General features: G+C 26.0%; 10 protein-coding genes across 10 annotated transcripts; 5 read left to right on the plus strand and 5 right to left on the minus strand.

The window, feature by feature from the left end:
• Positions 1 to 26: 26 nt before the first annotated feature.
• On the minus strand, positions 27 to 1,302 carry T552_00498 (cyclin-dependent kinase 1). The gene is made up of 7 exons (XM_018369113.1): positions 1,218 to 1,302; positions 1,013 to 1,169; positions 915 to 963; positions 856 to 868; positions 404 to 800; positions 219 to 360; positions 27 to 172 (listed from the first exon to the last, which is right to left on the minus strand). The coding sequence occupies exons 1-7, from the start codon at positions 1,264 to 1,266 to the stop codon at positions 65 to 67; spliced, it is 915 nt and encodes a 304-aa protein (XP_018227382.1). The 5' UTR covers positions 1,267 to 1,302; the 3' UTR covers positions 27 to 64.
• A 135-nt stretch (positions 1,303 to 1,437) lies between these two features.
• Positions 1,438 to 2,205, plus strand: T552_00499 (hypothetical protein). Its single transcript, XM_018369114.1, has 5 exons — positions 1,438 to 1,570; positions 1,616 to 1,664; positions 1,705 to 1,865; positions 1,908 to 2,010; positions 2,052 to 2,205. Exons 1-5 carry the CDS (start codon positions 1,484 to 1,486, stop codon positions 2,159 to 2,161), a joined length of 510 nt encoding a protein of 169 aa, XP_018227383.1. The 5' UTR covers positions 1,438 to 1,483; the 3' UTR covers positions 2,162 to 2,205.
• A 56-nt stretch (positions 2,206 to 2,261) lies between these two features.
• T552_00500 (hypothetical protein) lies at positions 2,262 to 3,883 on the minus strand (the record flags this gene model as incomplete). Its single annotated transcript, XM_018369115.1, has 8 exons — positions 3,759 to 3,883; positions 3,543 to 3,706; positions 3,312 to 3,498; positions 2,938 to 3,260; positions 2,794 to 2,891; positions 2,613 to 2,746; positions 2,362 to 2,571; positions 2,262 to 2,312 (listed from the first exon to the last, which is right to left on the minus strand). Exons 1-8 carry the CDS (start codon positions 3,837 to 3,839, stop codon positions 2,262 to 2,264), a joined length of 1,248 nt encoding a protein of 415 aa, XP_018227384.1. The 5' UTR covers positions 3,840 to 3,883.
• A 123-nt stretch (positions 3,884 to 4,006) lies between these two features.
• T552_00501 (hypothetical protein) lies at positions 4,007 to 7,709 on the minus strand. The gene is made up of 11 exons (XM_018369116.1): positions 7,389 to 7,709; positions 6,768 to 7,336; positions 6,605 to 6,724; positions 6,470 to 6,560; positions 6,189 to 6,427; positions 6,105 to 6,149; positions 5,912 to 6,054; positions 5,637 to 5,865; positions 5,220 to 5,596; positions 4,949 to 5,175; positions 4,007 to 4,905 (listed from the first exon to the last, which is right to left on the minus strand). Exons 1-11 carry the CDS (start codon positions 7,666 to 7,668, stop codon positions 4,052 to 4,054), a joined length of 3,174 nt encoding a protein of 1,057 aa, XP_018227385.1. The 5' UTR covers positions 7,669 to 7,709; the 3' UTR covers positions 4,007 to 4,051.
• Positions 7,710 to 7,995: 286 nt separating this feature from the next.
• On the plus strand, positions 7,996 to 9,432 carry T552_00502 (hypothetical protein). Its single transcript, XM_018369117.1, has 4 exons — positions 7,996 to 8,115; positions 8,160 to 8,303; positions 8,348 to 8,843; positions 8,895 to 9,432. Exons 1-4 carry the CDS (start codon positions 8,039 to 8,041, stop codon positions 9,384 to 9,386), a joined length of 1,209 nt encoding a protein of 402 aa, XP_018227386.1. The 5' UTR covers positions 7,996 to 8,038; the 3' UTR covers positions 9,387 to 9,432.
• A 78-nt stretch (positions 9,433 to 9,510) lies between these two features.
• Positions 9,511 to 10,387, plus strand: T552_00503 (hypothetical protein; the record flags this gene model as incomplete). Its single annotated transcript, XM_018369118.1, has 3 exons — positions 9,511 to 9,738; positions 9,786 to 9,884; positions 10,064 to 10,387. The coding sequence occupies 3 exons, from the start codon at positions 9,511 to 9,513 to the stop codon at positions 10,385 to 10,387; spliced, it is 651 nt and encodes a 216-aa protein (XP_018227387.1).
• A 551-nt stretch (positions 10,388 to 10,938) lies between these two features.
• T552_00504 (hypothetical protein) lies at positions 10,939 to 12,958 on the plus strand. The gene is made up of 8 exons (XM_018369119.1): positions 10,939 to 11,121; positions 11,172 to 11,447; positions 11,493 to 11,779; positions 11,823 to 11,967; positions 12,012 to 12,182; positions 12,230 to 12,655; positions 12,701 to 12,775; positions 12,824 to 12,958. The coding sequence occupies exons 1-8, from the start codon at positions 10,984 to 10,986 to the stop codon at positions 12,926 to 12,928; spliced, it is 1,623 nt and encodes a 540-aa protein (XP_018227388.1). The 5' UTR covers positions 10,939 to 10,983; the 3' UTR covers positions 12,929 to 12,958.
• A 186-nt stretch (positions 12,959 to 13,144) lies between these two features.
• T552_00505 (hypothetical protein) lies at positions 13,145 to 13,482 on the minus strand. Its single transcript, XM_018369120.1, has 2 exons — positions 13,361 to 13,482; positions 13,145 to 13,291 (listed from the first exon to the last, which is right to left on the minus strand). Exons 1-2 carry the CDS (start codon positions 13,440 to 13,442, stop codon positions 13,158 to 13,160), a joined length of 216 nt encoding a protein of 71 aa, XP_018227389.1. The 5' UTR covers positions 13,443 to 13,482; the 3' UTR covers positions 13,145 to 13,157.
• Positions 13,483 to 13,507: 25 nt separating this feature from the next.
• T552_00506 (biotin-[acetyl-CoA-carboxylase] ligase) lies at positions 13,508 to 15,668 on the plus strand (the record flags this gene model as incomplete). The annotated part of the gene is made up of 5 exons (XM_018369121.1): positions 13,508 to 13,529; positions 13,591 to 14,200; positions 14,241 to 15,175; positions 15,218 to 15,446; positions 15,488 to 15,668. 5 exons carry the CDS (start codon positions 13,508 to 13,510, stop codon positions 15,666 to 15,668), a joined length of 1,977 nt encoding a protein of 658 aa, XP_018227390.1.
• A 91-nt stretch (positions 15,669 to 15,759) lies between these two features.
• On the minus strand, positions 15,760 to 19,930 carry T552_00507 (hypothetical protein; the record flags this gene model as incomplete). Its single annotated transcript, XM_018369122.1, has 18 exons — positions 15,760 to 15,971; positions 16,016 to 16,225; positions 16,273 to 16,421; positions 16,466 to 16,656; positions 16,700 to 16,882; positions 16,926 to 17,258; positions 17,303 to 17,473; positions 17,517 to 17,702; positions 17,745 to 18,008; positions 18,060 to 18,317; positions 18,364 to 18,425; positions 18,467 to 18,662; positions 18,765 to 19,108; positions 19,154 to 19,186; positions 19,235 to 19,325; positions 19,373 to 19,469; positions 19,522 to 19,595; positions 19,646 to 19,930. The coding sequence occupies 18 exons, from the start codon at positions 19,928 to 19,930 to the stop codon at positions 15,760 to 15,762; spliced, it is 3,339 nt and encodes a 1,112-aa protein (XP_018227391.1).
• Positions 19,931 to 20,153: the final 223 nt, after the last annotated feature.

Consider the following 20,153-nt stretch of genomic DNA (forward strand, 5'->3'; position numbering starts at 1 on the left):
TAGGTTAGAAAGAAAAAATTAGTTTATATAAATACCCATAAATATATAATAACCAATTATAAAACTATACCACCACGTTAGATCTATTGATATTAATGAAATCATCAAAATAAGGATGATCGAGAGCTTTTTTAGCGCTAATACGTTCAGCAGGATAATATCTAAGACATTTCTAGATATTTATTATTTTTTAATGATTTATATTATGAATTAAGAACCTGTAATAAATCTATTCCATCACTATCAAGTTCTGTAATTAATTCTCCAAGATTTTTTGGTGACCATTTTGGAAAAGTTGCCTTAAAATCCGGATAAGATGTAATACCAGGCCAAGAATTTTCATCTGGAGTCCCTAATATTCTAAAAAATAAATAAATTCTAAACTTAATACTCAATTTTTCACCTAAATATTCTAAATATTTCATCAATTTCAGAATCACCTGGAAATAATGGCTTTTTTGTAGCCATTTCTGCAAAAATACATCCAATGCTCCATATATCAAGCGCTGTTGCATATTGTCGACCACCTAAAAGAACTTCTGGAGCACGATACCAAAGTGTAACAACTTCATGAGTATAACCACGCAATGGAACACCAAACGCCCTTGCAAGCCCAAAATCTGCTAATTTAAGATTTCCTTCTCGATCTATAAGAAGATTTTGTGGTTTCAAGTCACGATGAAGAATACGATGAGAATGACAATATTTAACACCTGATACAAGTTGTGACATAAACTTTTTAATCATTTCTGCACCAAGCATCATGTCCTTTGGAATACTATTCATATACTTTTTTAAATCTAAATATATCAATACATATATATATATATATATATATATTCTTCTAAAAATTACCAAGATCAAGAAACTAATACATGAAATTACAAGTATTTCAAAAAAAACATTATACTTACTTCAAAAACAAGATATAAACGTGACTCTTGATGAATTATATTCAAAAGTCTAATCAACCTCTTAAAAACAATTCAAAAAAAATACAGCAAAATTATACCTTACAACATTATCATTGTGCATCTCTTTCAAAAGTGATATCTCACGAATTGCTGTACTAGGAACTCCCTCATCTTCTGCTTCTAATCGGATTTTCTTAAGAGCTACAATTGTACCACTTTCAAGATCCTTTGCTTTATAAACAACTCCATAAGTTCCTTATACATAAATAAGCTCATAATTCTCTTAAATATTCCTTTTATTACCTTCTCCAATCTTTTCTAACCTCTGATATTGCTCCATAGTTGACGTCATATTTTGAAAATACGTTGTTATTATGGTAGTGTCACGTGACATCCAAAGATAAGAAACAAAGATATTGAATAGAAAAGAGAGATTTTTACTTGAAAATCAAGTATTTTAAGTAATAAAATAAGAATAAATGTTATTTTGTAGAAAAAACGGATATTTTTGATAGTAAAAAGTATATAGTTATTTATAATTATAAGATTATAATTAAAATTTTTATAAAATGTCAAATATAGAGATAAAATTGCCAGATAATAGAGAACCAGAATCAGGACCAGAATATCCATATCCTATTTATTTAAAAGGAAAGGTTTGTGAAATTTAATATATATTTTTAATATGAAAGAAAGTATAGGTGATCAAAGGGTATGGTAGAGGAAAAAGTGAATTGGAAATACCAACAGGTAATTAATGAAGAATATAGATAAAACTGAGATATTTTAGCAAATATTTCGGAAGAAAATCTTCCAAAAAATTTAGCAACAAAAACAGGGATATATTATGGGTGGGGTCGAGTGATGAAGGAAGGAGAGGATAATAAAGTATATTCGGTGGTTATGAGTATAGGATGGAATCCATATTATAATAATAATAAATTATCAGTTGTATGTTTAATATAAATATAGATTTTTTTAAAAAGTATTTAGGAAGTACATTTTATTCATGAATTTAAAAAAGATTTTTATGAAGAAGAAATAAGATTGATAATAATGGGATTTATAAGACCGGAATGTAATTATATATCTAAAGGTAATATCATTTTAAATTAGATATTTTTTTAAAGAAAGTAGAATTATTGATAGAAGATATTCAGAAAGATATAGTTATCGCAAAGAAATCGTTAGAAAGAGAAACATATTCATTATATAAGAAAGACAAATTCCTGGTCTTAGAAACATAAATATAAAGTGAATAATGATTGAAGCCTTAATAATATGTTGAAAATATTATCATTATTAATTATTTTTACATAATAACCTGTTTAATGATTAACCCAATAATTACAATAATATAAACCGTCTTACTTCGCCAACAACACCAACTTTAATTTCCTGATATTTATTATTAAGTAAATAATAAAATATAAAAATAGAAATATACCTTGTGAGGAAGCACAATACAATTTTGAACCCTTACTTCATCATCAATAACAACGTCATTAGCAAGCACAGTAATAGACTGTATTTTTACACCATTTCGAAGAATTGTGGTATTATGTTGTGTAGGAAGAGTAGGCGTACCTTCAACGCGAGCCCATTGCCCAACTCGAGATCTTCGACCAATAATAGAATGTAAAACAGACGCATTAGGCTTTAAAATAAGAAAAATAATAATTATAAAATAACAACAACCTTGATTTCAGCGCCATCTAAAATAATAGCATTACTAATACGGACTCCAGAATGAATTTTAACATTTAAACCGATTGAAACATTAGGACCAAGCTTAGACGAATGGCTTACAGATGCGGATGGATGAATATACACTTTTGAAGTTCATTAATCAAATATATCAATAATTATAATAAATTACCTGGAGGAACAATTTCTGGACCAGAGTCTTTAAAAAATTTCTGATCATTTTCCTTTTGTGAATATAATAAATATAAAGCATTCGCAAGAACAGAAGACCTGAATCTTTAATATGTGGAATTTAGGGAATAATAATAAAATATACCCAGCAGTTTTGATCTGGCGCCAAAAATCTTTAGTTTCATAAACGAAAAGTTTCTTCGTTTGACTAAGAGGTGCCAAAACATCTTGTTCAAGACGTAATCGCTCATCTGGATCAAACGAAGAACTAGACATTTCTTTATTTCGCTCACTTTTCAACCGTATTGACTCTTTAATTTGATCAAAAATAGAGCCATCAAAAATATATACACCACAATTAATTGTAGAACTAATATATGTTTCAGGCTTTTCAACATAATGAATAACTTCTGAAGTGGCAGTATCCCAGACAATACAGCCAAAATTGTTAGCATCATCAGGAGAAACCTAATTGATAAACAATTAAGTAACTTATAACTCAAAAAAAAACTATATTACTTTAGTTCCCAAAAGAGTCCCAATTGCATCTTTCTCCAAATGCATTTCAAGCATATTTTTAAGAGGAAACGAACAACATAAATCAGAATGTAAAACAAAAATTGTTTTTGGAGAATTCCTAAGAATCAGATCACGAAAAAAATATAACCCTCCTGCTGTCCCAAGAGATTGATATTCACGTAGATATCTTGAAAAAACATAAGGAAATACCAGAAATAAAAATCAAAATACTTGATAGAAAATTCTGAAAATGCTTCTTTAGCATCCTTTATAAACCCAGAAAAAACAGATTCTTCATAAAACCCAATCAAAAGAACCTCATTAACTGTCTTAACTTCTGATAACGCAACAAGATGATGCCATATCATAGGTTTACCTCCAATAGGAAAAAGAGGCTAAAAACTTCAATTAAAAACCATAAAAAAAATAAATCCAGTTAATAAAGACCTTTGGAATATCTAAAGATAAAGGCCTAAATCGAGTCCCACTTGAAGGCCCTCCAACAAGAATAATTGCAACTGCAGACATCTTTGATGTTAAGCTTAATATACCGACGATATATAATAAAATACCTATAAGAAATAAATATTTTTAAGAATCATTTTAAGCCGTATAAAACAAGTTTCTATTTTTAATGAGTATTAAAGAAGCATAGAAATTTTGTATATGTCTTTTGAAAAAATTATAAATAAAGAGATAGTTTAGAGTTTTTGAGAAAATGTAAAAGAAACTAATAAAGATTATTCAGAACTGCTTTCTATAAGAATACGACGTCCCTTTGCCTTATTGTTTTTTTTTTCAAGATTTTTAGGAGATAAAATAGAGATTTGTTTATTTTTTTGAAAATCACTAGTATTCGAATTAGTGGAAAAACCATCATCAATGAATAATTTGTCATTATTTGTAGAAGGATCTTTTTCTGAATCAGTTAAATAATCAATTTCAGAAGAATCATAATTTTCTGAAAGATTTGAATCATTATTATTTATTTCGTTCTCAAAATCCAAACCTTTAAGAGATTTTTGAATATTTTTATTCTTTTCATGAGATTTAGATGCCATTAACTTTGATTTTTTCCTTAAAATTTCTTCTGATGCAAAAAAAGCAGCATCATCATCAGTATTATCAGAATCGATAACATATTTTAAACTTTTTACAATTTTCATACGCTCTTCTTGTAATTTTTTTCTTCTTTCAGCACGAATATTTAATTCTTCATCATTTAACAATTTCCTATGTCTCTTTTTAAATATTTTAGCAGAAGACATAGATTCAATTGAATCGAAATCATCTCTATCAATTGTTTCATCTTCTTCACTAGATGCATCATAATGATTTCTAGGTTTATATTTTCGACGAAGAAAGTCAATTGCTGTTTTTCCATCATCAAATATAGGTGGATTATCAATATATTTTTTAACGAGTCCCAAATTATAACTTAATGTACTAGATGAAATTTCAGAAGGAATAATTAATGAAGGCATTATATCATCAATTGATTTTTCTTCTAGAAAACCACATAAAGAAATAAGTAGACGAAGTTTACCATTTTTAAAACATTTTTTCCTCTGTTGTTCAGATTCAAAGATAACGACTAAAGATCGATCAATATATAATATTTTAAAACATTTTTATACCATAGCGAGGTGGTAATGATAATAGATCCTTATTATAACTATCCTCTAATGATTCTCTTGATTCCTTTTCCAATTCCCATGCTTTTCTTTGACTAATAGCATCAGATAATTTAATTTTCAACCAATCTAATTCATAACTTTTATTTTCATCAAGTAATACAGCAACAACAATAGAAATTTGTTGTTCAAAATCCATCCCTGGTTTAACTTCAAATTCTGCTGAAAGTCTATAAAATTTCAATAATATATTAAAACAAAAAAATTAATCAACTTTATTGGTTTTGGAATTGCAACCTCATCACACCCATGCTGAAGATAATATACTGTATCATGCATCTTATGAAATAAAAGCTCTACATATAAAGCTGGAGATTTAGAGATAACAGATATAAGACGTTTCATATAAAATTTTATAAATTTCTCCAGTTCAACTCTAGTTGGATGACTTTTAGAAAAATAGATATCATCATTTAACATTCTGTTAAAAAGTTCACATATATCAAGACGAAACAGGTATATTTCAGCCTTTTGTTTAACAAATATTCTATAAAAAAAAGATATTACTCGCTTAATCTGTTCTGGAGTCAATTCTCTATAATATTCAAGAAATGTTCGAAATGTATCAATGCAATGGTCATTAACAAATTTCTATATTATTAATAAACAAAATTATTATATAACTAGGTACCTTTTCAAATTTTGAAAATTCAAAGGACCTTTCTTTATATCTCAATTTAGATTCTAACTGAGAATTATCATTATCAGAGCCTAAAGCCTCTTCTTGATTAGATGCATTTACGTCCTTTTTTCTATTTTGACGCTGACGTACTCGAACATACATATAATCTTTTGTCTTAGAATACTTTTCTAACATTTTTAATAAATTATGAACTAGTTCTGTAGATATATTTAAAAATCTGTCCATTTCAAGATCAAAAAAAAAAGAAAAAAATCCTTTCTTACCCAAATGATTGTGTTTTATATAATTTGATGACATTAATAATCAAATCCAAATTATGTTCATCATAATACATATTATTCTGCATATTATCGGCTATTTCCTGATATTCTTGAGATGAAATTGTCATACAATTAACAATTAAAAGCTAAATAAAAGTTATTTTTTTTTTAGAAAAATAATATATCCAATTTATACTATTTGTTTAAAACATTCCATTGCAGAATGCAATTCTTTCCATATCTTCTTCAATTAGCAGACTTATTAATTATTTAAACTTACTTTAAGGTCAAATGATTCTCTCATTAATTTATAGATCATAATTAGAGCCCTTTGTTGCAACATAGTAGCAATCAATCCATAATCCTCATATTTTGAAGAATCATTAAGATTCTTAGAATAAAGACGTAACCTAAGGGCATGTATAAAATATCCTATACAATAAAGAAAATGAATATGATTTTCCTGGGAAATCCTAGTTTCTTCTCTTTCTAAACATCGCAAAATAGATGAAAAAAGTGCTAATTTGTTATAATTATGTATTTAAAAGAAGAATAACCTACGATTAAAGGACAAATCCAAAAATTCATTTATAAAAGCTGAAATAATCATAGTTGCATCATGCATAATAAATACAGGTTTGTCAAGATCATCCTATATATTTAATTAGTATAAAAAAAATAATTTAAAAGAAAAACCATTGTAGATATTCTAGATTTACGCATTTTCCATTTCTTTACTGAATCTATTTTGCTGAAACCATTTTCTGCATCTTTAAGTATTGCTCCTTGATTGGCAACAGTGAACCTTCTATTGTTCTAAAAATATTAGATCATATAAATCTAACAATTAAATATATACAGGTGCTATTAGTGAAATTAATGTACCAAATCGGTTATGGCGAGTCGTTTTCACGGTTTTCTTCTTATCTGTTTCTATTTTAAGAAGATTGCTTAAATCATCCAATGGTTTAAGTGATTGAGCCTTATCTGATAAAAATATATTCTCTGGATTTATTCCTCTAACAAGATAAAAAACAATTTCAAGAATAATAACATCTTGACAAATAAATTCATTCCCTATACCCCCTGCAACTGAAATAATAAGATCCAAAATATTCGCCTTTTTAAATGCAAGAATGGTTTCATTTCGAGTAGTTTCTTGATCAATCATAGCAATATTTCGAATAAAATATAAAACTAAACGAATAATTCCTTCATCTCTTTCCGATCTTTCTGTTCTTGCAATTGACATTGAAGGAAATGATACAGAAATCGCATTAAATAAAACATTCGCTTTACAATAATTTAAAACCGATTTTTTATAAAACGATTGTGCCAAGCGAAGATGTGGAAGTTGCTCAAATGATTTCTTATTTGCATTCAATTCATTCACTTCCAAAGGCCATGTTAATTCAACAAGTAATTCCACTAAAATTATTATTAAAAATTATTTAATCTTCAAAAATGAATATTTCTAAACCGCATGCAAGACATACACGCCATTTTACTTTATCTTCTTTATCTAAAGGATCCCACATACTCAAAATTGGACAAAGATCTCCTTCTACAAAATTCGTATCTGCTAAAATACGTTTAACGTCCCAACTATTATATTTATGATCATAATGTTGAAGTAATCGTTTTAAATCCTTTAAACATGCTAATCCATCATCTCCCAAAATATATGGTTTATCTTCCAGAGAAATATCAACTCCTCCTAATGAAGATACTAGATTATGAATCACTGATTCTAAAGACATGAAATATCCATAAAATATATACTTTCTGTTTTATTTTCTGTCTTATTTTATATCTTATTTTCTTATATCTTTTATTCTCCTCTATAAATATCCATTTAATACTTTGTTTAACCCAATTATTAAGAAAAATAATTAGAAAATTAACAATTCTTAAGTTTTATTAAAATTTTTATTAATTTTTACTACTTTTTATTAGTTTTTATTAATTTTTATTAAGAATCTTAAGATTTTATTTCTTAAAAGTTAAGAATTTCTTAATCGATTTTATAATTTTATTAATAAACGACGTCTTTTAAAGCTAAAATCTTAAGATTCTTAATAAAAATTAATAAAAATTAATAAAAATATTAAAAAAATATAAGAAAAACCTATGAAGAGTCCTACATTTACTTGTATTCTTTGTAAAATTACATTTCAATCATCAGATATTCAAAGAGTACATTATAGGTAATGTTTTTTTTGTATTTAAAGAAAAGATTAATATTTTATAGATCAGAATGGCATCTTTACAATTTAAAGAGAAAGATAGCAGGATTTCCATCAGTTTCAGCACATTGTTTTTCTCAGAAAATGGTTTCAGAGACATGGAATGAAAAAAAAGAAGAAAAAGAAAGGGTTAATGGGAAGAAAAAAAAGTGAAGAAATATACATAAAGATTTGTTTTTAATATTAGATATAGAAAGAAAGAGAATGGTTTTAATGATAAGAATGATTTTAATGAAAAAAAAGGATTTAATGAGGAAAACGATTCATATATTTTAAATAAATCAAAAGAAGCGATTGAAGAGGATAAAAAACTTTATATGAATGGATTAGAATTAAAAAAATCAGAGGAGAATATGATAGATGTATATAATCTATCTTATTTAGATTCAATATTAAATGAAAAAAAGGAATTAAGTGAATCAGAAGAAGAAAAATTAATAAAAGAACATATCGCGAAGAGGATTAAATTAAAAATAACAGATTGTCTTTTTTGTACTTTTAAGTTTTCTACATTAAATGAAAATGTAGAACATATGAAAAAATCACATTCATTATTTATACCAGAACAAGAATATCTTATTGATTTAGAAGGATTAATAGAATATCTTGGAGAAAAAATTTCTATTGGAAATGTTTGTTTATCATGCAAAAAAGTTGGAAAAAGTTTAGAAAGTATTCGTCAACATATGGTTTATATATTTAATTTTATTTATTATTATTATTTTTTTTAATTATTTTAGTTTTCGAAAGGGCATTATTCTATTGCTTATGATACAGAGGAAGAAAGACTTGAATTATCAGATTATTATGATTATTCTTCATATTCTTTAAAAGATAATGATGCAGATTGGGAAGATATATCATCTGATCAGGATAATGATGATATTTTATCTATTTATTCAGATAATGATAATGATGTTATCATAGAAAATGATTATGAACTTATTCTTCCCTCAAAAATAAGACTAGGTCATCGTTCTTTAATTAGATATTATCAACAAACTCTTCGTTCTCGAAATTTTCAACGACAATCAGGAGATAGAAATCCAAGCGGTTTAGTACGACAAGAATATGTTCAAAGATCACTTCAGGGCATTGATCAATCAAAAAGAAAATTCTCTCAAAAACATATACGAACTTATCAAGATGTCTTTCAAAAAGAAAATTATAAAACCGCAATTGGTCTAAAAAGTAATCATCAGAAATATTTTCGTAACGAATTGCTTCAATAAACCATACTTCATTTCACACCTTCTTATCTCTCTATATATTATATAAGGCTTATCTCTATCAAGGTCTTAACCCTAATTCCTTACATTAGGGTTTATACATCTCTGCCAAAGATATCCTCCACTAATGCAAGCAGAAGAGTTTTTACACATATCTGAGAAGAAAACAGCGCCTCCAACAGAATCAGAAACAAAGAAACAAGTAAAGAAGATAAGGAGATGCGGAATATGCAAAAAAGTAGGACATTCTAGAAACGTTTGCCCAAATAATAAGGATTTAAATATACCATTTGAATGGAATAGAAATACAGAGACATTTTGCGGGATGATTACACCAACTCATGGAAAAGCTAATGTAGAGATATTTAAGAAGAGGGATTTCAGGTTAATTTGTGAAAACAGGGCGTTTCAATGGCTAAAAATAATAAAAAACGTAAATCAGAATCTAATGTATGTAATGGAACAAAAACGCCGACGAATTGTGAATTAGGATATACAAATGTATATTATTAAGGAAATGAGATGCATATAATTGGTTAATATGGGATTAGATTAGCCAAAAAACACCATGTAGTATGGGAAAAGATAAATCTCGAAAAAAAATGAATAATATGAATATGTATTCAGAGGCAATTATTATGAAGGAAAGATAGGTTTTTTTTATTAATAAATATTATCAGGATAATAAGGATGATATAATATTTTCTCATGTTCATCCATTTAAAGTATCTAATAATCACGAGGAAATTATTCCATCTATGGATTTTTTATTTCCATATGAAAACATGAAATGGTATGAAAGCATGGAATATTCAGTTGATTTTGAAAATATACAACCTGGTTCTCGAAAAGATATGCTTGCATTTTGTAAATTCAATTCGTATAGAAAGATCAATTATGAAGATATTTTGGACGATTCTCCATTATTTAAACCTCTTTCTAATAGTATTTTTGATTTTATTGAGGACGAAATGGGAAGTAAAAGTCCAATTCTTAATTTTTAATGATATTCAATTTAATTACAACTGGATCACATTTAAAACATTTATTCATAAAATATTTATATTATTATCGAAAAAATCTCGACTTTTAAAGCTTATTATCATATTTATTTATTTATTTATTAAATGGGACTTTATCAATTTGCAAATAAACTAATTTTAATCAAAATCTTCCTTATTTAACAAATCGACAAATCTTTCTATATTTTTAAATCATATTTATCGCTATTTCTATTTTATTAAACATTAATATTTAGGAATATGGTACTCTTTAAAATTACATTAACTCTAATGTTCACTTTTATTTTTTCGAAAAAAAAAAACTAATTCTTTTTCTTTAGTTTATTTCAAAAAATACATCTATTAGCTTCTTCTGAAACAACAAAATATTTACTATCTTCAACAACATACACTATCAAACACTCTAAAAAAATATTTTATTGCAAAAAATTTTATAAATTTACTCTTTACATACTTTCAACTATATTATATTTATTTTCTATCAAAAAATATTATATCTTTTCTCATCAATTTATCCTTATTATTTTTATTAAGACTCTCTCAGATCGCTATTCTTATTCACATATAGAAATTAAAAAATGGCTATAGAAAATGATGTGATAGAAAATAACTTAGAATATTATGAATCATCAGTAGATATTATTGACGGGCTATTGAATGAAGAGGAATATGATGATCAACATATATTTTATAATACTAGTCCAGAAATATCATTAGTATAAAGAAGAATTAAAGTTAAATAAAAGAATAGAACTAATTAATATAGGGATCAGTTATTCCAGAGTCAGTTAGAGGGTTTATTACGTATTTTCATAATGCAGTTCTTCAGAATAATGTTTATGAACTGTACGGATGCTATGAAAATCTATTTGTTAAGTTAACAGATAAATATTATAAAAATACAGCATGGCCAGATGCAGAAACAATATCACCTTTAGTTAATGATGATACGACGTTTATAATATTGTATAGAGAATTATATTTTCGTCATATTTACGCAAAACTTCAGCCAACAATTGAACAGCGGTTTCAATCATATGATGTAAAAGTCAAATTATTATATTGTAAAATAATTTACAGAATTTAGAATTATTGTGATCTTTTTAATCTTATTCTTAATTCAGAGAATCCAGTTAATCTTGAACTTCCTAATCATTGGGCTTGGGATATTGTTGATGAGTTTATTTATCAATTTCAAACATTTTGTAATTATAAAAATCGATTATCTAAAAGATCAGAAGATGAAATTCATGAACTTCGAGAAAATCCTCAAATTTGGAGTACATATAGTGTTTTAAATGTACTTTATTCTTTAATTCAAAAGAGTAAAATAAATGAACAATTTATTGAAATAAAAAATGGGAGAAATCCTAAGTAAGATATTAAACTAAGTGAAAGATGAAGTTAAAAATATTAGTGAGGTAGCAGGAGAGTTTGGATCTCAAAATCTTTATAGAATGTTAGGATATTTTAGTATAATTGGTCTTCTTCGAGTTCATTGTCTTCTTGGTGATTTTACTTTAGCACTCAAAACAATGGATAATATTGAACTTAACAAGAAGGTATTTTGTTTCTAAATACATTTAAGTTTATAAGATATTTTTAGGGATTTTTTGGATGGGGTGGAAATTTAACATTAACATTTACTGCTTATTATTATGTTGGGTTTTCATATATGATGCTTCATCGATATATAGACGCTATTAAAGCATTTTCCCATGTTCTTTTTATTTCACGGACAAAACTTTATCAAAATAGATCAATACAATTTGATCATGTAAACAATTTCATTCAATAAAGGCATTATTTCTCATTTTTTTATAGATTTCAAAAAAGAGTGATCAAATGTACGCACTTTTGGCAATATGCATTGCGTTATGCCCTATTAGGATTGATGATAACCTTTTTATCTTATTAAAAGAAAAATATGGAGAACAACTTTTAAAAATGCAACGAGGTGGACCTGAATCTATACCTGTTTTTTCAGAACTTTTTTCATTTTCATGTCCAAAATTTATATCACCACTTTCTCCAGATTTTGATAATAGTTCTGGCACTATTATAGAGCATCAACAACATCATTTAAAAATATTTATTTCTAGTATTGAAAATCAAATGATGTTGCCTGTTCTCAAAAGTTATCTTAAATTATATACAACAATGCATTTGGATAAAATCACATCTTATCTTGAAATTAGTCCTGAAAATTTAAGAACATTGCTTCTAGTATATAAACAAAAGACTAAACAAGTATATATAAATACATATTATTTTAAATTATAACTTTATTTTTAGGTTCGATGGTCTCAAGGTTCTTTATTAAATGGTGAAATTATAAACACATCTGATATTGATTTTTCTCTTCAAGGAGTATGTTATTTTCATTCATTATTTTTATTTTAACTTTTTTTTCTACAGCATATCATTTATATTACTGAAGTAAAAACTACTCGACAATACGCTGATTATTTTATGAAAACTATTAAGCAATTGAAAAGATTATCTCTTAATTTAATCAATTAAAATACATTATTTATTAAAATACATCATTTCTTCATATTTTAAAATATTATTATATAAATAAATAATTTCTCTTAAAAAAAACATAATTAACATAAAAATAACCCTTTTTAATACAAAAAATTCTTAATATTTTAATTTTTTAATATATTTTTAATTAAAAAAATTAAAATCTTTAAAAATTTAATCTTTAAAAAATTTTTAAAAAATAAAAAAATATATTAAAAATCTTTTATTTTTCTTTAATCAGCTTATTTTTTTTATCTTTATCAATCCAACATTGACGGAAACGATTAAGAACCTCTGCGCAAAGTCTCCAATCACGTTTATCGAAGTAACATTCTTGTACTTGTTGTGCTTCTTCAACTATTTTTATTTATAATTAATTATTTTTTTATTTAAAAGAAATTGTTTTTTTTTCTTAAAAAAACATACCACATTTTCCAGATTGCACGATTTTTATCCAAGGATCGTCATCATATTCGTCAGTATTGCTAGTCTTAGGTGATAGCAACATTATTATTATTATCTTTTTGTTTTTCAGTGTTTTATATTATGAATTATCAAAAGACGGGTTATATAATGGAGATTTTAATATATACAGGTATCTTAATATAGAAAGAAGATATATACGGGTCGTTTTAATCAACTCTGTATTTTTTTAGATACAGAAACATCAAAATTATCAGTAGAACAAGTATTTTCTATTTTTCAATTTTTATTAGGGCCATATTATGTTATAAAAAAGGTGAATAAATTATATCTTGAACAGCGAAGTAGATGGGATGACATTGCGCTTTTTATTATGCCGGATAGTCAAGATGTTATTTATAATAATGGATTAGGTGAAAAGACAAACGAAAAAATATTAGAATATCTTAAGAATGGGGGTAAATATATAGGAATAGGAGCAGGTGGATACTATGCATCTGCTTATACAGAAATTAAATCTAATGATGCTGAAAACAAGGATAGTAAACTTGTAATTTTTCCGGGTATTGCACGAAGGATTGAATTTTCTGAATATATTTCTTCTAATAATGGTGATAAACGGATAGCACATATACATATTGAAGATGAATCATATGAGCATGAAAATGACATGTATTATTATCATAATGGTGTATCATTTGTGAACGCAGATGAATTCTTAAATACACGAATTTTAGCAAGTTATAAAGAAATAAACTCTAATGATAAGAAATCAACCAATGCAGCAATTATTCAATGTAGGATCGGGAAAGGAGAGGCTGTTTTATTTACTGTTCATCCAGAGTATTTTATTTTATTTTATTTTAAAATATACTTATTTTAGATATTCTGGATTTAGTACAGATTTGAAAGACAATATTAGGGACTGCCCTGAGAATTTTAATAAGCTACTGTTATCCGAAAACAGTAGAACTATGTTTTTAAGACATATACTTCAATCACTTGGTTTACAAACTACATCTAAACCCATTATATCCTCAGAGATTACAAATCTTCATCTTTTTTCGAAGTTTTCAGATCTTATTAAAGAGACGACTAATATTCTATATAATATTTCTGAAATAATAAATGGAGAGCATATTATTAAATGTGAAAATGATTCATTTTGTTTACAAAAATCATCAACGAATACTTTTAATCAAAATTCTTTAAACAATTCTCATGATTATGACTATGAAATAATTCCAAAATATATCAAAATTCATGAACATCTTCCAACTATATTAGAAACTCCATTTTTTAATCATGAAATCTATTTTAAAAACCTTTTAGCATCAAGAACTTTAAAAAAAGAGAAAAAATATATGGGAAATATAGTATTATATGGAGAAACAGTATCTAGCTCACAAACATTACTTGATAAAAACTTAAAACTTTTAAGAGTTTTGCCCACAGGATTTGTTTTTGTAGCTACACAACAAACAGAAGGAAAAGGTCGAAAAAATAATATTTGGATATCTCCACAAGGCACTCTAGCATATTCTTTAATTATAAGACAACCAGAATATTTACTGCTTTCATCAACTGTATTTATACAATATTTAGTCTCACTTGCAATAGTTGAAGCTATTAAAACTTATGACAATTATTATAATGAACTTGATATTCATATTAAATGGCCAAATGATATATGTGTAAAGCAGCCTGAGGAAAATACTATTGAACCATCTTTTATACTGAACAATATTGGCTATATTAAAATTGGTGGGATATTAATAAATTGCAAACATATAGATAATGAATTTCTTATGATTATTGGTATGTTTAATATTATATGGTTTTAAAATTTATTATTCATAGGATGTGGTATTAATGTTAGTAATCTTCTTCCAACAACATCTCTTGAAATGATTATTAAAAGTTTAAATGCTAAAAAAATGGCAGAGAAACAGCCATTATTATCAGAAATCACACAAGAAAAATTATTGGCACGTATAATGACAACATTAGAAAGTATGTATTATGAATTTTGTTTGAATAATGGGTTTGAATCATTTGAACAACAATATTATAAGTATTGGCTTCATAGGTATTTAAATATTTTCAAGTATTTCATGCTAAATCTTATAGTGGTCAAATTGTTACTTTAGAAGAAAATAGTAATGCTATTATAACTGGAATAAATCCAATAAATGGAGGATTAAATGCAGAAGGCATTGAAAATGGAGAAAAAAATGGAAAAAAATGGGAGCTATATCCATATTCAAATAGTTTTGATATGACAAAAGGGTTAATTAAAAAAAAGGTATAAAATATTATATGTCTAAAAATATAAACAAAATTTTATTAATGATCTCAAATATGCATGCTACATGATATATTTTTCGCTTTCCAAATAATTCTTATGCAATTTTTTTCCTTAAAACCCAAAATTTATTTTCCAATTTAGCTATTTTCTTCAATAATTTCTTAAACTCTACAACTTGTTGAGTTCCATTAACAGATGTACCAAACCTCTCAATAATATCTGTGGATGATACTTTCCCACCTTTTATAATAATAAAATCATAAATGCTTTTTATCAGTTCTACTGATTTATCATTCAAAATTCCAACTATCATTATTAAAAAAAACGAAATTATTGATTTTAATACTAACATAAGTTTTTTATATTATTATTTTCAAGATAATTTCTATTTTTCAAATTTAATATTAAAGAAGATATAGGAACATTCGAGCTTCTTCTAAAATTAATCTGAGAAGATTCTTTAAATCTTCCAGTCGATGCTAATCTTCCATTTTCGCATTTTTGGATATTTTTTCTAGATGCTTTCAAAATTCTTATAGCTTCTTCTGATATTTTAGTTGCTTTTTTTCAATTGTTAGTATAAATATTTATAATAGTCAATTCATACCTTCTTTTTCAACCAATAAAGCTTCTTGCTGAACTGAATTCATAATTACATCATGCTGTAGCGCACTACAAACACCTGATTTTGAAAATATATCCTCCAAAATTTCAAATTCATCATCTTTCTTTTTAGATATGATATCCCCAGTTGTACTTCGGAATAATTAAAACTAAGACTCAAAAAAGAGGAATCTTACAAATTTTCTAATCCAGTAACACCAGGAATGGATTTTAATTTCTCTTTATCCTCTTCATCTTTATGTATGGTATCGCTTAAAGATGGTTTAGTTTCATGATATATCTTTTCAGTACCAATAAACATTTCGCCTGTTTCACTACCACCAATATCATCTGATTTTAGAGAAAATAAATCATATAAATCGCTTATCTTGTTAATATTAGTAAATTCTCAGATAATAAGAATTTTATACCTTAAAAAACCTCTTTTGTTTAGGATCTTTAAGAATTTTATTTGTAAGAAACTGCTTAAATATTTGACGATGATATATTTTTTCTTCTATTGTACCAGACGTCATTAAACGATATATTATTACCTCTTTTTTCTGACCGACACGCCATGCTCTTTCTCGTGCTTGTACATCAGTTGATGGATTCTACTTCATCTAAGATAATTACTCTTGATAATAGTAATATTACCCAATCAGGATCAAATATTATAACCCTGTTAGCTCCAATTAAATTAATACCCAATCCTCCAACTCTAGTAGTAAGAAGAAAAACATGAATATCATCAGAATTATTAAAGTTATCAACAAGATATTGTCTAGAACTTATAGATGTTCCACCATCCATTCTACGATAATTGAATTGATCCATTTTTTCAATAAACTTTTCTAAAATATCAAGCATTTGTCTAGTTTGCGTAAAAAGTAAGGTTCTATGACCTTGACTTTTCCAAAGTTTAAGGATCTCTCCTATAACTTGCATTTTTCCAGACTTTTTAGGATCTCCATATTCTATATTATTAATCTATAAAATTATTTTAAAAACATTAAAATAGTAACCAATATTACCTTTAAAAGAGAAATTCTATCAACTAAATCTGGATGATTACAAATTTTTCGAAGAATATCTATTCCATACAAGACGTTTTTTTTACCATTTAAAATTGAATCCATCTCTTTAGAATTTAAAAAAGATTGATATGCTTCTTTTTGAAATTTTGTTAATTTACAGAATAAAACCTATTTTCAATCAATTGTACTAAAAAAGTAATTCTATATTTACCTGTTCACTCTTATTAGGTAGATCAGAAGCTACATCAACCTTCATTCTTCTTAATAAGTATGGACTCACAAGATCACGAAGTACACATGCACATTTATAGGCTGTTTGAACTTGAATATTACTAGCATTTGCATATCCACCAATATTTATAGGTATTGCAAAATGATTTTGAAATATAGGTAATGTCTATTTAAATCAGAATATAGAAAGATATTTCAGAAATTATACTCCTAAACGACCAGGAAATATAAAGTCAAATAAACTCCATAATTCATCCAGATTGTTTTGTATAGGAGTGCCTGATAAAATTATTCTATGAGGTGTTTTAATTTGTTTACAAATAATAGATATAGTGGAATTAGGATTCCTAATTTTATGTCCTTCATCAAGAACACAATATGCCCATTTATTGGGTAAAAGATATTCTTTATATATACGTAATCCAGAATATGTTATAATAAGAACATGACCTAAAATCATTATTTGAAAAATCTACTCTAAAAATATACCTAAAGTATTAATTTTTTTTATAATTTTCTCTACATTTTTTTTAAGAAGAAGATTTGAATTTATACTTTCTGAAGATTTATAATTTTTATTTAATTCATGTTTTACATTTGCCAAACCACTCCCTGTTGCATGCAGAATAATCACCCTAAAAGGAGGCCACCATTGATGAAATTCATTAACCCATTGTCTCATTATTGTTGCAGGACAAACAATTAAAATAGGATTTGAAAGTTTTTGAGAATAATGTAATCCTGCAAGAAACCCAACTATTTGAATAGTTTTTCCAAGACCCTAATATTTCATTATTTCAAGAATATAATCATAAAATAATATAAACCATTTCATCTGCAATGATTCCCCCAGTTTCCTGACAATATAGCTCCCATAACCATTGTATACCTTTTATCATTACTTTTATACTAAAAAACATTGAATTTTACATGTTTTTTGATAATTAAACAAACTTGGATGAATATCCCCAGGCAAAGAATAATAACCTTCAAACTTATAATCTTTAATAGTTGGATGTGGTTGAAACCATTCTTCTAATTGATCATATACTTCAGATTCTTGCTTTACTATATTATACTTTGTTCTATCACTCTTTCTACGACAAACCCATTCACTAAGGCGCTTCTATATGATATTAGATATAAAAGCTTAAATCTAAATATAAATTTCCTGATAATATTTTTCATCCCCATCATCAATAGATAAAAAATCTTGAAATAAATCTACATCTTGAATATTTTCTATACATAAATTAATTAAATTTATATCATTTCCATCAATTATCCTACCAATAAATGAACTTTCTTCGTCTATTGAAGTATCAAATGTTTCAGAAATATCTTCAATGTTTTTTATTTGATTATTACTATTTTCCAAACGAGGTTTCTTTCGCTCTATCTCAAGAGAAACATTATCACTATCTAAAACCTCGGATTCAGATAATGCTTTTCTAATAAGTATTCGTTCTGAAATATCATTTGAATCTTCTGAATCTTCATCAATTTGACGTTCCAAACCAGATATATTAGAAAATGGTGTAATTTTCCCTGTTCGAATCAAATATTCCCTATCTAAAAATATAAATCGAAAAAAAAAACATAAAATATTCTAATTACCTGTTTCTTTACTTGACTTTTCATCTCCTAATCCTAAAAATATATATATTACTTTCAAATTTACCTTTTTTATATAAAAACCTTGCTCATATTTTTTCTTTTCACATATAAGTTCTTCTATCCTCTTAGATATCTCCCTAATATTTTTCTCAACATAAAATAATTGATTATTCTATTAATTTATAAGCTTTTTTTTATCATAAAATTTCTTAATCAGACAAATTGATAAACTTTTTCTTTTTCTAAAACCTTTGATTCATATGTCCCATTTTTAGTGATTTTTTCCTCTATCTTTTGCATTTTTTTTAATAACTTTCTTCAAAAACAATTCATCAAGACTTTATCTCTACTTCTTATATATAACTTACTCCCTTTCCTTATTACATCGTTCTAATCTTTTACACTCATTTTTAATATCATTCTCAATAAATCCATGATTAACCTTATTTATTAATATATTATTTATTTAAACTTCTTTTCCTCCTATTATACCTTTAAAGAAACATCTCTTTCAAGATCTTCTTGATCCATAACACCCAAAACACCATATAATCCTCCAATACAACTTTCTTCATCATTTTTAGGCTCTAAAGACTCCTTATTTTCACTAAATACTTCTTTTTCTTGATTTTCTTTATATTTATACTCTTTTTCTTCAAAAAAAACCTCATTTTCTGCCTCATTCTTAATATTTATAGCATTTTCAGACCCATTTGACACCTTTTTTTTTAAAAAAACATTAATTCTGTTATTTTTACTTTTTTTATATTCATTCATTATTAGCTTTAATCGACCAAATCTACACTCATAAATTAAAAAATAATAAAAGGGATATATTAGGGAGATTTTAATAAAAAAACATATAAAAACAATAATAAAGAGGGTTATAACTAAGGAATATATAGAGTTTTTTATTAAGAAAGTCAAGATATTCTTTAATAAACTGATAAAGAAAGTTAAATAAAAATTGGAAGATTTTAAAAATTATAAGAGAGAGAGA

This window comes from Pneumocystis carinii (assembly GCF_001477545.1).
Source record: "Pneumocystis carinii B80 chromosome Unknown supercont1.2, whole genome shotgun sequence".
Taxonomy (NCBI): domain Eukaryota; kingdom Fungi; phylum Ascomycota; class Pneumocystomycetes; order Pneumocystales; family Pneumocystaceae; genus Pneumocystis; species Pneumocystis carinii.

Bases quoted from the DNA above. Each gene is read 5' to 3' on its own strand.
- T552_00498 (XM_018369113.1), bottom strand. From the start codon at position 1,266: ATGACGTCAACTATGGAGCAATATCAGAGGTTAGAAAAGATTGGAGAA. The intron at 964-1,012 runs GTATAATTTTGC...GAGGTTGATTAG, and splicing joins CACAATGATAATGTTGTAAG to ACTTTTGAATATAATTCATC. The intron at 173-218 runs GTTCTTAATTCA...ATAAATATCTAG, and splicing joins ATGGAATAGATTTATTACAG to AAATGTCTTAGATATTATCC.
- T552_00505 (XM_018369120.1), bottom strand. From the start codon at position 13,442: ATGTTGCTATCACCTAAGACTAGCAATACTGACGAATATGATGACGAT. The intron at 13,292-13,360 runs GTATGTTTTTTT...AAATAAAAATAG, and splicing joins CGTGCAATCTGGAAAATGTG to TTGAAGAAGCACAACAAGTA.
- T552_00501 (XM_018369116.1), bottom strand. From the start codon at position 7,668: ATGTCTTTAGAATCAGTGATTCATAATCTAGTATCTTCATTAGGAGGA. The intron at 6,428-6,469 runs GTAGGTTATTCT...ATAACAAATTAG, and splicing joins TTTGGATTTGTCCTTTAATC to CACTTTTTTCATCTATTTTG. The intron at 5,597-5,636 runs GTACCTAGTTAT...TTAATAATATAG, and splicing joins AATTTTCAAAATTTGAAAAG to AAATTTGTTAATGACCATTG.
- T552_00499 (XM_018369114.1), top strand. From the start codon at position 1,484: ATGTCAAATATAGAGATAAAATTGCCAGATAATAGAGAACCAGAATCA. The intron at 1,665-1,704 runs GTAATTAATGAA...GAGATATTTTAG, and splicing joins TGAATTGGAAATACCAACAG to CAAATATTTCGGAAGAAAAT. The intron at 1,866-1,907 runs GTATGTTTAATA...AAAAGTATTTAG, and splicing joins ATAATAATAAATTATCAGTT to GAAGTACATTTTATTCATGA.
- T552_00504 (XM_018369119.1), top strand. From the start codon at position 10,984: ATGGCTATAGAAAATGATGTGATAGAAAATAACTTAGAATATTATGAA. The intron at 11,122-11,171 runs GTATAAAGAAGA...TAATTAATATAG, and splicing joins CTAGTCCAGAAATATCATTA to GGATCAGTTATTCCAGAGTC. The intron at 11,448-11,492 runs GTAAAAGTCAAA...TACAGAATTTAG, and splicing joins AGCGGTTTCAATCATATGAT to AATTATTGTGATCTTTTTAA.
- T552_00502 (XM_018369117.1), top strand. From the start codon at position 8,039: ATGAAGAGTCCTACATTTACTTGTATTCTTTGTAAAATTACATTTCAA. The intron at 8,304-8,347 runs GTGAAGAAATAT...TATTAGATATAG, and splicing joins GTTAATGGGAAGAAAAAAAA to AAAGAAAGAGAATGGTTTTA. The intron at 8,844-8,894 runs GTTTATATATTT...TAATTATTTTAG, and splicing joins AAAGTATTCGTCAACATATG to TTTTCGAAAGGGCATTATTC.